Source organism: Diadema setosum, chromosome 6, assembly GCF_964275005.1.
Source record: "Diadema setosum chromosome 6, eeDiaSeto1, whole genome shotgun sequence".
In the NCBI taxonomy this organism is placed as follows: domain Eukaryota; kingdom Metazoa; phylum Echinodermata; class Echinoidea; order Diadematoida; family Diadematidae; genus Diadema; species Diadema setosum.
The window spans coordinates 40386876-40403128 of NC_092690.1; the positions used below are offsets into that span (position 1 = coordinate 40386876).

At 38.2% G+C, this 16253-nt stretch overlaps 1 protein-coding gene across 1 annotated transcript; it reads left to right on the plus strand.

The window, feature by feature from the left end:
- Positions 1-349: 349 nt before the first annotated feature.
- Positions 350-16026, plus strand: LOC140230236 (ubiquitin carboxyl-terminal hydrolase 2-like). The gene is made up of 12 exons (XM_072310416.1): positions 350-741; positions 1685-2491; positions 3036-3095; positions 4343-4472; positions 5151-5268; positions 6539-6646; positions 7332-7500; positions 7929-8006; positions 10402-10480; positions 11617-11724; positions 13451-13580; positions 15468-16026. The coding sequence occupies exons 2-12, from the start codon at positions 1757-1759 to the stop codon at positions 15565-15567; spliced, it is 1815 nt and encodes a 604-aa protein (XP_072166517.1). The 5' UTR covers positions 350-741; positions 1685-1756; the 3' UTR covers positions 15568-16026.
- Positions 16027-16253: the final 227 nt, after the last annotated feature.

Consider the following 16253-nt stretch of genomic DNA (forward strand, 5'->3'; position numbering starts at 1 on the left):
CCATGATTGGGCTGCCGGTAAACTGTAATTTCCCCCTCATCTGGAACCTAATATTTGTTGCATGGCATCCTTTTAATACAAATTACAATGTACATGCAGGCCATGCGCCCTACTGAGGGCTGAACTAGAAATTTTGCAAAATCCATTTCTAATGTAGAACAATAGACCAGTCAAACTTCAAATTCTCTTTGCAATGTGAAATGACCCATATCTTTATGTTGTTTTAATTGTCTATTTCTTCTCAGGTCTGAAAGATTGGCATCAAAGGTTGTGAGAAGTGGAATCCCACAGATACTGTCACAGACATCTGCTCTGGTTTCTCAGTGACTCTGACTGAGCCCCCCCCCCCCCCCAAAAAAAAAAAAAAAAAAAAAAAAAAAAAATTAAATAAAATAAAAAATAAAAAATAAAAAAATAAAATGAAGTACAATGAATAATTAAATTAATCCGTTATTATCACGGTTATTACAACTTCCAAGTAACCTGTGGAACAAGGCATCAACATTTACTTCTCATGAGCCAAGAAAAAGGAAACAAAAGCATGCTTTTTGAGGTACCGCTAATAATCTTTTTCACCTTGGGCTAAACTCACATTCTTTTTCCTGCCACGTACACAATCCTTTCAAATTGGACAAATTTGCCACTTTCAAGACGATACCAAATACCACAAAAGGGCGTCTGCACAAGGTGAGGGAGTCTGTCACCAAACTACGGCAGCTCGGCAACAGTTCTGAGAGAAAGGTATATTTAAGATTGGTATTAGACTGTAGTTAAAGGGATGGTATAGTATTGGTTGAGGTGAGAATTAAGCTTTTTACATACCTTTTTTGCGAGATGCTGAGAAACCATTGTATAAAATGTTAAAAAGCATAAAATTCTATTGAAGAGGTTTTTCTAGAGTTTATTTGATAAAAATCAGTTTTGAAATGGCTGAGATATCCCCAAACAAAGTAAAACAAAATGATCCTAATAAAAGGTGGGTCTTACCTTTTTTGGGATCACTTTGTTTTTGATATCTCGGCCAATTTTCATCAAATAAGCTTTGTATTCCTCATAGAATTGCATGATCTTTCATATTTCACAAGATGTTACTCATTGTCTAAAAAATGATCATCAAAAAATGGAAACCTCATGCCACATCTCAAAAGCTGTACCATCCCTTTACGTAAGTGGTCATCAACTTTGCACGTTACTTTCAGTGGTAAATTTAATGAAATAATAAACTGAGCAGATTTAAGAAAATATTTTTACCATTCCATGCAAGTTCAGAAAAAAGGCATCTTCAGTGCAGTGGTTCAGTGGACTTCACTTACAGCCATGCACCAGTTGTTGACAAAATGTGATACTCCAGTTGACAGCGAAAAGATACAATGGTAGAAAGAAAGACGATGCTCTTTTGGTGTTTTCCAGCAAAGTTTGCAAAAGAAAAGTATGACACAGATTCTGGATTCATTCAGTCTTGAATTTCTAAAATTATGGTAATTATCAGATGTTGCAGGCAAAATGTTTGTCATAGCTTGCAATGTTTAGGTTCATTATAGTAAGCTGTAACTAGAGATTTGATATTATATTTTAATATTTGTTGTACTGGATCCTGGTTATGCATTGTAATTACTTTGTAAGTTGAGTTTGAGAAGTGCATAAATTGTGCTATGACTGACATTAAAATGTTTTATCATTACAGGCGTTGCCTGGAGGTAACAAATGTGGACCACAAAAGACAGAAGACCCCTCCTCGGACCCTGAGGATGAAAAGATGTCTCTCCGGGTGCGCCCCTCCCCCGTCACACACCAACATGGGCGCACCACCACAACCACAACCAAGGCCAGTATGATGCCCCATCCACCGGATAGCTACCACAGTAGCACTTACCGACGCCGTATTACCCCTCAAGCCACCCAGCATGCCTTGGGATCAACCTATTCCAAGCCAAGGGGCTACTACTCTAGCGGGCTGGGCTCGCCATCGACGACATCGCGCGACGCCTTCCGCACGCATCGCTCCGACATCACTCGACGTAACACAGGTCCACTTGTTGCAAAGTATGAGCCAAAACACTACAGCGAGGACACGTCTACAAAGCTCTACAGTACTAAGTATGCCTCCCAGAACCGACTGTCAGAACGAACCAGTGGGACCATCTCGTCACTTGCCAATGACATGCTACGATTGCCTTACATGGACGACGCGTCATCATCGTCGTCCTCGAGGACATACAAGAATTCAAACTTTGGAACAGTGACGGAAAATCTCTATAAATCCTCCATCGAGGATTTGAATGCACCCCGTCCCCGGGACAGCTGTGAAAGTAGGACTTCGTCAGCCAATGGGACGGCGGAGGCAAGGGATACTTACAGGAAAGAGACAATGACTCGACCCCTTAATGGGCATTCAAGCTATTCTACCCTCAGACGGACTCCAAGTATTGTAAAACTGAGCCAGAGGAGATCAAGTTTTAATGACTTTACCTCGAGAAGCACAGCAGCAGAGGTAAGATGAATGATACAGTTCATGCCAGCTAAGGTTGTTTATACTCATCACATGGTTTGAGAATTCATATTTGAGAGAAAACTCTCGTTGGATTGCCTCCTGTATGGTTCAGTTTTGTCTTCTTGGTAAAGATTATATCAAAGATCATTTTGGTGGCAGCAATACGTGCGTAGATAATCAATTTTATTATTATGCAGTACAATGTATTATATGTGTCATTCGATTGATATGAAACATATTTATAGCAATTGTAGCATGGAATATATAATGGTAGTATTGATGGATTAAGTCAACAATTGCTACTGGTACATTAATTACAAGTAGAATACTGGTACAATAACTGTATGCAGACATGGTCAAGTTTGGGCTAAACTTTAAAAAAAAAACAATAATAAAATAAAAATTCCCCCAATATTTTACATGTATTGAAACAATAACTCTTGATTTCAGTTTATTTGTGTGTTTGTTTTGTTTTTATACCAGAAGTCTGTTCACAAACCAAGTGAATGTGTGCATGTCTTTTTGTTTGTTTGTTTGTTTCCAGTACGGACTTGGCGCTACTCAAGGACCTGGCAAAAGAGGGCTGTCAAACATAGGAAATACAGTAAGGGACCTTTTAATGTTGGTTTTAATTACGAGTAGATAGATTTTCTTCTACACGTACACAACAGTAATTTGATGTGAAGAATACAGGCTTGACGGTTGTTTGACTGATTTATTTCAAGAACTGGAAACATAGTGAAGATTTAGAATGCATATCATTGGGTTACTTCTGAGGTGAGATGACATCATCAACCTGATATGCATGTTGAGAATTTGAAGTTCCTTCTACTCCTAATACAGTGTCCAATTTTGATCAAACTTCTACTATTTTGTCGTCTCATGCTACTCAATGAAACTACTAGTCTTGAAACAAGCACACAATGTTCAAGAAATGCATTTCAACCTGTTGAAGACTAGTCCCGAGTATACTCGTGCAGATGTTTGTGGGAAACATGTAATGGTAAAATCAGCTTGTCTTCAACAGGTTTAAAGGGATCGTACAGTTTTGGTTGAGACCTAATTTCAGGTTTCTAACATTTTTGGTGAGATAATGAGAAACCTCTTATGAAATATAAAAGAGCATGTAATTCTATGAGGAATTCAACGTTTATTTTATGAAAATTGGTTTTGAAATGGCTTAGATATAAAAAAAAAAAGAGCAATTCTAATAAAGTGTGGGACCCACACTTTATTACGATCGCTTTGTTTTACTTTGTTTTTGGATGTTTCAGTCATTCCAAACCCGATTTTCAGCAAATAAACTTTGAATTCCTCTTAAACTGGTATGCTCTGTACTATATCATAAGTGTTTTCTTGGTACCTCGCAAAAAGTTAAAAGCCCGATTTTCATCTCAACCAATACTGTACCATCCCTTTAATCTGCTATAGATTTTGGACTGCCAGTATACAGTAGCTTTGGATCCTGTAACATAGAAAGGTTTGTTATATTGGAAGTCACAAGAATAGAAATTTCCAAAGAAACAGTTGGAAATACTGTAAAAGTGGAAATTTTCACGGTGTTGAAATTTTCACGCATTTTGTGCCATCAGAAACTAGCACGAAAATAAAAGCACACAAACTTTTTTGCTTGCCATATATTCCCATACCTACTGTCGTGATTCCGCAGAATTAGCAACATGTGGAACTCTTCTGAAAAATTAGTTGCGCGAAAATACCCACCTTTTACAGTATTGGCTGCTGTTTGGTAGTCAGCAGTTTCTACCATAGAAAGTGCAGTGACAGTAGTTTGCATTAATACAATCGTGAAATTCTTGATGACATACTTGCCTATGATTTTATTCTCTGCAGTGCTACATGAACACTGTGGTCCAGTGTCTGTCTTCCATCCCGGACCTGTCCAAGTACTGCCTTCACATGGACAGCCTCGTGAGGGGGCACGTCAATGCTAACAGCTACCACTCGGGCAAGCTCTTCCAAGGTGGGTTAGCTGCCCCATATGTAGTAGCCACTGTAAATTTGTGATTAATGTTTGAAAGCTTACAGGGATATACAGTATTCTTTAATCATTTAAAATACAAATTTTTCTGGACATTACTGGACCTCGTATCTCAAAGTCCGGAATTTTCAGGAGAATGAGAAATTAAAAATTCACATTTGCAACATTTTCACAAAATACCACCAATGTTTAAGTGAAATTAGACATTGTGTTGGATTACATACATGAGTAGTTGTTGTGTTGAAACAGTATTATTGATATTCAAAATTGAGTGAGAAGAATTTTTACATGTGCCGATTGAGATACAAAGTATTAATACCCTTAGGGACAAAATGGCAAATTTGATTGCAGTATGCATTGATATTCAGTGTCCAGTTTCATAAAACTTATTATCAGTAACAACTACCACATTTCTGTGGCAGATTTGCTCTCAGCCTATCAGGTGCAAGGATTTCAGTAGCTTATAACAACTATCCTTACTTGTTATTGATAACAAATTTTATGAAACAGGACCCAGGATACAACAAAGTCTTCAAAGATCCTTACTTAGACATTAAAAAAAGAATGCACACTTTTCCCCATTTGTAAATGTAGACAGATAAAGGTGGTTTGACATGGATTTAATTTTCATATTGCTCTTATCCCTGCCTACCCCTAAAGTGTTCGCTGAGACTGTCAGAAAGCTGTGGGACGCTGAATCTCGTGACAGCCACTACACTCCGTATAACCTCAAGCGTCAAATTGGCAATATGCTCAGCCACGAGTTCCGCGGATACGGGTAAGTCTATGGTCATGCACGCTGTAGGATTTTTGTCAAGAAGCTATCATTCAGGGCGAAAACTACTGTAAAAGTGGAAAATTTTGCGCGAATGAATTTTTGCACTGGGCTGGGTAAGACAAATTTTGTGTGTTGTTAAATCCATGTATGGAGGTAAAGAAAACATTAAATAGTGCATAAAGCAAAATATTTGTGTGCTTTTATTTTCTCACTTCTTTCTGGCTGCATGAAATGCACATTGATTTTTTACATGTAATTATGAAAAATTCCACTTTCTACTTTATCCGAATTTCCAGGCTTTTACAGTGAAAGCCAAAGAGAATTTATAAAAAATAATGTTAACAGTAATTGCATAATAGGAGTCTCGTACTCGAGTAGGATTTGAATAACTACTTCAAGTGAATGTTGTGAAAAAGATTTTCCTGTTAGTTTAATAGGTGCTGTGGTATAAATTGGGTGCCATCTGCTCCCATCACAGCTTTTTGCAGGTATAAACAGAGAGTGCTAGTCTAGTATGACAGACCCATCTGATCGATTTATCAGAGCCGCCAAGTTTCCCTGATTGTGCAGGAGTCCCCCTGAAATCTGTTATTCCTTGTCATGTAGTGACAAAAGATTTTGGAGAATCTCCCCGGTTTGGGAATTTGTTTTTGCTGAGTGAGATGCATGTAATGCACAAGTACCTCCCAGATTGCTCTTTGTTATTTCTCATGTGTGAAAAATAATGTGACCATTGAATATGAATGGGGAAGAATGCAGTAGATTTGACGTCCAGAGCCAATATAAACACAACAAAGCTAAGTCATAGGAGTTTAATTCAGTTATCCCACAATTTGTCCATGAATTGATATTAATCAAATGTACATTTGTACCTAACAAATCTTGCCATTTGATGGCAGTGGGTTTGGAGTAAGTTTAGGAGGCAACTTTTGTTATTACGAAATCCTAGGGACCGGCAGTCTTCTTTCGCTATGTCAAAATTTTGTTATAGCCAAACAGATATTCAAAAGAATGAGTAGGTAGAGATATAGATAATGATTTTAGAACTTGAATTTTTACTTCATTGTATCAAAATTTTGTTATTACTATGTTTGTTATGATGGAAAGGCACGTTATAGGCATGGTATGCATACAAGTATATACCGGTGTATATAAGGTGTGTATGTATGTATGTGTATCTGTGTGAGCAACCAAATGTTGTCACTAATGTGATGCAAGGTCCCTGCTCCTACTCTTCACAAGCGAACACCTCTTCCTTTCCTGTTGCCAGGCAACATGATGCTGCAGAGTTCCTCCTCAGCCTGCTAGCAGAGCTGAGTGAGGACGTCAACCGAGTCAAGAACCCCCCTCGTCTAGGTGCCATGCCAGAAAACCTCAAGTGAGTCTCACAAACCAAGCCATTCTTGAGACAATCTCACTCAAGACTCAGACTCTACCCCAAATCTGTATCCAGTTTGCTGGGATAGAATTTGTCATGCTACTTTGAACAATGTCTCTTTCCCATAGCTGTAGTTTTAAGATTTCCCGGAAAGCCTTGGTTTAATTATCATGACTCTATATCTTAGTAACTGTGACCCTATGCTGCTAAGACAAGCTGAAGTATGTTTTAATTTCAGTTGGAAATAAAAGCTTGTTGCAATACTCCATTCAAGGATAGTTTTTAATGTTTTTTTGCATGGAGGGAGCTTCATAAGAACTGCCCACTTTTATCATCTGATAATCAATCATTTGGGATATTATTACAGTGCTTGAATCATATTCTTTAAGTATCATACATCATTTATTATAATAATAATAACAACAACAATAACAATAATAATAATAATAATAATAGTTTACAGTGCTTATATAGCGCATAACACAAAGTGATAACGTCCCTATGCGCTCAGATACACAAGATATACAGCAGTGTTGTCAAATGCCAACTAGATACCCTCATACGTAATGGTCAAAGGTGCTTGAAGAGAGAAGAACGGTGTCATTATCCAATGCCAGATTTTTGTGCTGTGTTGCATGTATAGATCTCAGCTGCCATAACATTCCCGTTCCTTTTACTCCTCCAGTCCCGCTGCTCTTGCCAACCTGACATGGCGGCGCCAAGAACAGCTCACCCAGTCCATCATATTTGAGCTCTTCAACGGCTTGACCCGCAGCACGCTGCGCTGTTCCACCTGCGACTATGTCTCCGTGACCTTTGAACTCTTCTACGACCTCTCTGTGCCTATACCCTCTGTGAGTATGAACAAGTGCAGGCCAACAAAGAATTTCTCAAGAAATCGTATGTCACTGTCTCCATATTTGTCATTTCATTAATTTTGTTAACGTAATGCCAAGTAGAAAACAGACTATTAGAAAGTAAGAGTAATAATTCTTCATGTAGCTTTGTATGTGTGTGAATGTTTGTGTATAAAGTGTGTGTGAGATTGTGTATTTATGGCCACCTCTCTCTCCTCTCTCTCTCCTCTCTCTCTCCCTCCCTTAGATGTTTCATGTTGAGCAATGTTTAGTTATACAACTTTGCACCCAGTTTTGACATGTCTTCTTCTTTGCCAAGAAATATTTTGTGGAAGCCAAAAGTACTTCAAAGTATTCATGTACAGTAACATCCAGATCTGTTTCAATTTTAATTGAAATATATTGCTTCGATTGCCACTGTGCAGCGTTCTAGAAACCCCAGCCTTGCTGATGCCTTGGAGCTGTACACCAAACCTGAAACACTGAGTGGAGAAAATCAGTTTGTAAGTTGAAAACCAGTCTGTAAGTTGAAAGCCAGTTTGTAAGTTGAAAGCCAGTTTGTAAGTTGAAAACCAGTTTGTAAGTTGAAAACCAGTTTGTAAGTTGACAGCCAGTTTGTAAGTTGAAAACCAGTTTGTAAGTTGAAAACCAGTTTGTAAGTTGATGAACCATTAACTTTCGTGTGTTCTGAAGGACTCCTTTGCCATCTTTATTTCCTTAACCCTTCTTAAAGGAGTAAATTCATGTTGTCATGAAATATGTGCTCTTAATAAATCTTGAGCAGAATCACAAAAATGTGAAAGAAAAGAAAAAAGATCCACCGAGAGGACTGTGTAGGAATCTTGCATTACCAGTGTCCAAAGTTACATTTACTCAAACAGCTTTGTTACATCAACCATGTGAGATCTTGCTAGATCACACAGCTGACTTTTTGTAATGCTTGATGAATTTTACTCTCAAATATTGGCATTTTGCCCGATTTCCATGACCTTTGATATTCTTGTGAGATGATGCAACTACATTTTCAAGGTGTGGTTATTTTACTCTGACATACTTTGTACATGTATGTAGTGATTGTTTGCCTTTTTTATGACTTTTATTCAAAATGAAAACTAAACTGGACTTTGTTCTTCTCTTTGTTCATGCAATTGCATATTTGTAAGTCCTTTAAAACACAAGGATTTGAGCAAGTAATTATTTCAGAATGGCTCCCCAATTATGTGCCGTGAAAAGGATTTTAGGCAGATTTTATATTACAGCTATTGAGTTGCTACCATGCATACACCATGTGAGTCCTAAAGGTTTGATATTTATGAGAATGTTCAATGGTACCCATCATCTGCCTGAAAATCAAATGTTCTTTCACGAAAAGTTTGTGACATATACAAGTACATATCGTCGCTGGGGTGACAAGACCTTGTATCTGCAATTTTGGTGAAAATAACTTTTTTGGATTGATGGTCAGATAATCGGTAAAGTGATGTCCTGTCCAAATCCTAGATGTCCTACCCCAAAAATGAAGCCACCACGGCATGTCAAAGGAATGTTTATCCCATTGGATACAGTGCTTTGGCTGACATGTTTTTTTGCTCTCCTGAACATTTGACATTTTGTAGATTTGAGGTCTTGTCGCCCCAGCGACGATATACACTTGTTAGCTCACCTCTTCGGCTCAAGTGAGCTATTGCGATCGCTCTTCGTCCGGCGTCCGGCGTGCGTCGTGCGTCGTGCGTAAACTTTTTACATTTTATCTTCTTCTTGAGAACCCCATGACAGATTTTCACCAAACTTAACAGGTAGCATCCCTAGGAGGATAGGATCTCAATTTGTTCAAATGGGCACCATGCCCCACCTGGGGGCTCCCAGAGGGGCCCAAACCCCCTAAAATTAAGGAATCTTAAAAAATCTTATTCTCTAGATCCAGAAGTGATAGAGCTAAATTAATGCTATGAGTTGGTACATTGATGACTGTAGTTTCAAGTTTGTTCATGGCGGAATCAGGGATGCCCCCCTTCGGACCCAGGGAGTGGGGTGGGGAGGGGTCCTAATGGGGCCCAAATTGTACATTTTCATCTTTTTTCTTGAAAATGCCATGGTGAATTTTCACCATACATCGCAGGTAGCATCCCTAGGGGGATAGAATCTCATTCCCATCAAATGGGCACCATGCCCCACCTGGGGGCCCAAGAGGGCCTAAATTGTAAATTTTCATCTTTTTCTTGAAAACCCCATGATGAATTTATACCAAACTTGGCAGGTAACATCCCTAGGGGGATAGAATCTGAATTCCATCGCACCATGCCCCACCTTGGGGGCCCCCAGGGGGCCCAGCCCACCCCCAGTAATGAATCTTTAAAGATTTTCTGTAGAACCAGAAGTGGTTGAGCTAAATTAATACAATGAGTCAGTATATTGATTACTGTTGTTTCAAGTTTGTTCATGGCAGAATATCAGGGCCCCCTCCCCCCTCGACTTTGGGGGGGGGGGGGGATCCAAATGTGGACCTCAATTTTCATATTCTTGCTAAAAAAAACATTATGTATTTTCACCAAACTTGGCAAGTAGCATTCCTCGGGGGATAGGATCTCAAACTGTTTGAATGGGCACTATACTTTCCTTGGGGGCCCCAGGGGGTCCAAACCTCCTAGATTAAGGAATATTCAATGATAATCTTCTCAGTGCTCTCAAAGCTACCCCCCAATACAAGTTTCCAATGTTCTCGGGTAAGAGTCTGCAAGAATGCATGGAAGGTGAAGTTGCGATACTCAGGTGAGCGCGAGACCCCCGGGTCTCTTGTCTTTCTTTTACTTGGGAGAGTTTGAATACTGTACAGTGTATTAGTGATATATTGTCCCACTAGTGTGTAACAACTGTGCAATTTAACTGTCAAAATTGCAGCATTGCGACAAGTGCAAAACGCTTCGATCTGGTACAAAGAAGATGGAGATTGAGAGATGTCCCAAAGTTCTCATCATTCGTAAGTTTCCTTCTCGCTTATCAAATGATATACTAAAGGAATGATTTAATAGGTATTATAATTAACAAATCCATTTATTTTTTGTGCATGTAATAAAGCATACTGTACAGGTTATAAGTGTAGAAATCAAATTTAGAAATAAAATTGATGATGCTGCAATAAAGTCAGATTTATAGTTTAGTGCACTCCTGTTACAAGGAACACAGTTATATGTGACCGTGCATCACAAAACGAACAAAAAGTCGCACCCCTTGATTTTACGTAAGGACTCAAAAAAGGTGAACCGGGTCAACTAAGTCAATATTGAGTTTTTCATATTTTCTGAAGGAACTACCCTTCTTCTACATTATTCTTAAGTTTGGGATCATAAAATGAATTGGAAAGTGCATTTTCAGCAGTTTTTCTACAACTCTTTTTTGTAGAGTAGAGAGATCAGGTATGTCTTAGAGGCCCCTTTTCATTTCTTGATAACTCTTTGCACACTCTTCACTTTCAATTCTGATAACTTTTGAAGGGATAAAGCTACTGCTTTGAAAGTTGGCATTAATGGTGGTCAGAATGTGTTAATAGAGCATGCTTAATTTCAACTTAATCTGATAATCCCTTCATTGTTGTTTCCCCAGTGGTTTACATCCTGTCTTTTGTCCCATTCATCGCACAGCTAGCACGGTTTGGTAAAGATTACGCGCTTGAATAGACAGAAAGACCTTATATACTTCAGAGCCTGTTGTCTCAGTTCACACTTTTCCAGAATGCATGCTTTCTTTCCAATATTTAGATAGGTTATGAGAGTCCATTTCAATTGAGCTATACATCATTTTAAAGCTTAGAGTCTGCACTTTCAGAATCTGCTCTTAACTAAAAATCCATGACCGGCGACTTTTTGTTTGTTTTGTGATGCAGGGTCACATATGTATTTAAAGTGTGATGGTAAGCAGTTAGTTACAGTGTTTGTGCTTTAAAAGGAAATGGAATGTCTTGAATATTCAGAATTGTCTAACTCAAACTGTTTGTAATGATCCCTTGGAGTTTGAAATCTGCCAAAAAGACCATGTTTTGAGACTGCTTATTTGCTTGTGTATTGCATCACTCGGATTGTAGGATAAAGCCAGCTTTGTTTCATTTGTTTTTATTAGAACTGAAGCGGTTTTCAGCGTCACACTCAGGAATGACAAGAAAAGTGGACACCCTGGTGGACTTTCCTCTTCGTGGTCTGGACTTGAGTAAATACATGTCAGAAGATGGTAAGATTCAGCCCTGTTCACATCACAAACTAAATTGTCTCAATATCTTTGAAGAAGGGAGCATCAACGGTGAATGTTCCACTTACAAACTGGTTGATACAATTTATATACATTTGTGTTCTATGTCATATCGTCGGTTGAGAATGATAAGGGTGCTAAGTTGCCACTAAACCCATAGTGTTCAAGACAACTTAACACCCTTCTCATTCTCAACAGACGATATTCATGTGAACTGTAATTCCATGTGTTTAATAATTATCATATATTTTTACATTTATGTAGGTACGTGTATGCTGTCAGATACTTGAGGAACCATTTCCAATTTATTGTGCAGAGAGACTTGACATGCTAAGCTCTATAAGTGATGATGCTGACAAAAAAACAACAGTTATCATAATAATGTACATTTATGATGTACTTTACACTCCATTTCTATTAAAAATGAATGGTGGTTTCACACCAAGAATCCATGAACAATGGCACAACCAGTGCACTTATAATGACAATGTACAGGGAAACCCTGTTCTAATGAGCTTGTTTGCAATGAGGTACCTCCTTTAACAAGGTGAATTCTAGCAGTCTTGATTTTTCATTACTGAGTTTAGCCAGTGTCTTTTTTAGTACATTTACAAGGAGGTACCAGTTGAAAGGGTCGGTGCAATATAGTGCTAACCCACACTTTTGTCAAAATTGAGTTAGATGCATTTTCATAATAATCTTATCCTTTACTCTAACCTCTGTGAAAATACCATATTTGAATTCAACCAGTAAGATGGTAAAAATGCATGCATTCATGTTTTATTAATGTACAATGTATGGACTTTCCAAACATTCAACAGCGATTATCTCAAAATGACTATTGTGTGGGTTAGCACTATATTGCACCGACCCCTTCAGTTATAAAGTGGTAAAATAGTTGGTTCTGGCCATCTCATTTTAAAGGGATTTCCATGTACAATACCAATAATAATAATTGGAAAGGAAGGTAATAAATTCAGAGAAAACAGAAAATTAATATGAGTTTCAATGCAGAAACAGATATGTGACATTCTTAAAGGTCCAGTTTACCTTTGGGAGCAGTGATTTCAAAAATGTTCAAGATATCACATTTGATGCATACGTGTAGATCTGTTGTATCATAAAACATCCTACCATATGAAATATTTGCAATAAAACCTAAAATATAATGAGATATCAGGGTTTTTCTCAGTAAAACGTAACTGTATACGGTCTAGTCTGGAAACATTTTTATTATAACTATTGTTCACAGTTTGCGTATTTAACAACACCTAACATCGATTATACGGATTCAAATTTTGACAGTGGTTGTTTCTATCCCTAACTCACATTTTAGAACTATTTTAAAGCACTAATGCTTTCATCTGCAAATGGTGAATTATGCCTTTAAAGTTTTGTTTTCTTTTTTTTTTTAAAGTAAGGTCATCATCAAAATTAATAGAGAAAAATGAAATCATTTTAGCGATACCTCACTCATTATATGACAGTAAATATTTTGAAGATATTATGGGAGTTACATTGTATCACACATGTTTTAGGTGTTTTCTTTGTTCTTCTGCAGATACAATCTCAAATATCTCAAAGTGACAAAATAATGTTGTTGTTTTTTTGTTTAAATTTGAATTTTTCTCATGTACTTACACTATCAGTTTTAGTGAGTAAACTACTGGAGGTTTTGACTTTGATTTCCCCGGTGTTTTGTCTGCAGCCTCGAGGATCTCATCGCGCTATGAGCTGCAGGCTGTGTGTAATCATTATGGGGGCACCGCTGGGGGCCACTACATAGCTTACTGTAGACACAACCAGGACAACCAGTGGTACAAGTATGATGACTCCAGGTAAGAAACACTCCATTGGTCAGATGTGAGAAATATCTGGCCTAAATGATGTGATTTAAATGTAATCTCCCTTAGCTTAAAGAGGATGGCTAGTAACTGATCAGTGGGAATGCTGGGGTATGATTGTTCCAATTCTTGTGGGATTCATTTAAGAGTACATTATATATCTGTTGTTGTGTGAAAATTATTTCCTTCAGAATGGTCTCATATTTAAGTAATGTGCAGTTTAATGTTTCCAGGTTAGCATGCCTGTACAGTGATGGGGCGATTGTTAACGGGCTGGAAACATTAAACTGCACATTACTTGAATATGAAACCATTCTGAAGCAAATAATTTTCACAAAATAATATATGATGTACTCTTAAATGAATCCCACAAGAATTGGAACAATCATTCCCCAGCATTCCCACTGATTCCCACTGATCAGTTTAATACTAGCCATCCCCTTTAACCTGAGTGGATTTGCAAAGATGGCAGTTAGTAACATACATGATAATATGTGCTGTGATAAAAACTAATTTCTGTTGATATTTCAAATTCATCTTTGATGAGCTTTCATGATTGTATTTACGTCAGTCCAATATTATGACGTCTGGTTTGTTGTGTTTGTAGTCAGCCGTGGATCTAGCTATATTGTAAGCTCTGTGTATAGCATTCATAGTTTAGTCATCTAAGTTCAAAAGGACAAAAAAGAAAATGAGAATGTGTTTCATTTTGTTTGTATGTATTTCACCAATTATTTACATCAAAAAATCAAATGCACCAATATCCTGTAGGCTGTATTGATTCCTAATGTAATACCTGTGTGTTAGCACTGATACGAAGATTACCAAAGTTGAGCTGTCATCAAGAGTAAAGTGCGTAGGTGTTGCTAAGTAACGTTGCCTTTGTTGTCTTCTTTGCGCATCGCGCAGTCTGTGGTAATGCCAGGGTGCGTGCATATGTGCTTGTTATTATGACATCACAAAAGAAGTTTGCTAAAGCTGTCATCCCCCTCAGCCGAATCATGAGCCGAACTGTGATCCAACCACTGACTACAGTGAATCGGACTTCTTCGGACTTGGGGAAAGTGGGCCAAAGCGTAAGCGCTAAAGAGGAGTGAATAGCGTAGGTCTCTATAGGAAACTTGCGCCGTGTGCCCGCGTACGCATTTGACTAAAACACCGGGACCATGCACCTTTAATGTAGATTGTATGTGTCTCTAAAAAAGTGTGTCAGAAATTCTGCTGTTTATGTTGTGATATACACTTGTGTACATACTTTGATGGTGGCACTGACTGTTTACACCATGCTTTGTAAGGAAAAGATGTTCAGCAAAGACAGTCACATTTTAATATTTATGTCAAATAAATGGTCTACCTAAATATTGGTTGGTGCCAGTCACAATGCAATCACATGACTAATGCAGCAAGGGTCAAAATCGTTATATTGCCTATCGTAACATCACTTCAGGTGACATATTCAAGAATTTGACTGGTTTACTGAAGGGGTGAGAATGAAATGTGTACTTATGTTGATCACATAATATTACAAATATTGCCATGTTTAATGAGTATCATTGTAAAGTTACACGTACAGTGCACTCCCGTTATAATGAACAGGGTTATAACGAAATTCCGGTTACAACGAAGTAAAAATTCAGACCGCAACATTATCTGCTCTATGTTTTTTTTTGTTAACTTGTTCGGTTATAACAAAATTTCGATAAACGCAAAGAAAACTGCTGGTCCTGAGGACTTCGTTTTAATGGGAGTCCACTGTATAACGGTGTCTTTGAAAGTTATATTACACCTTTGAAAAGGCAATATCTGTATAACGTTGCTATGTTGTAGCTTTGGCAGCTTACAGAGTGATATGTCGTACAATATTCTTTATCTCCTTTCCAGGGTCTCGCAGCTGAAAGAGTCAAACATTGTGACGGCCAACGCCTACGTCTTACTCTACATCGTACAGTCCAGATTGTCACATGTAGACTCACACCTTTGATATGTAGTTTACCTTAGAGAAGACACTGATTACTACTGCCCAGTGAAACCGAGATCACATGTGAATTTACAAGGGAGAGCAAGTTGGAAAGTATTCTAGTTACCATCAGCCTCTTTCTCCAAGATCTTGTCTTCATCAGTCCAATTTGTGCTCAGATGTTTTTTGTGCAATGTGTCCATGCCAAGAGAAAGTCATCTTCTCCTACCTCCTGTGTTGCCATGGAAACAAGCCAAGGAAGGCGGGCAGACATCACACTGGATGGCTGTGAAAGTGGCGTTGCTTGACCCAAAGCCTGATGATCATTACTGCAAGGGAACATCTGTTGTAGGACTGTCCAGTAAACAACATGTGCTCATTATGTAAATAATTCCCATTTGTGCTAGCGGATCTGCCTCTCTGTGAAGGACACCTGAATGAGATCGGTCAGTTTAAACTGGACATTGAATATGTCCGACACGGGATATGTCCAAACCCATTCTCTTTGTTCAAGTCGAAAAGTCTAACAGACCCACTAATCAATACACATGTACCATCAGAGGTGTGTTGTCGTAACATCTGACATGGTACACTGGGGTGCAGGTCAGTGGAAGTGGGCTGAAACACTGTACAATGTGAAAATGTTTCAAATGCCCTTTTGCTTCTCAATGATAACTGTGTGCCACTCACCCTGAATAGATGCGATCTTA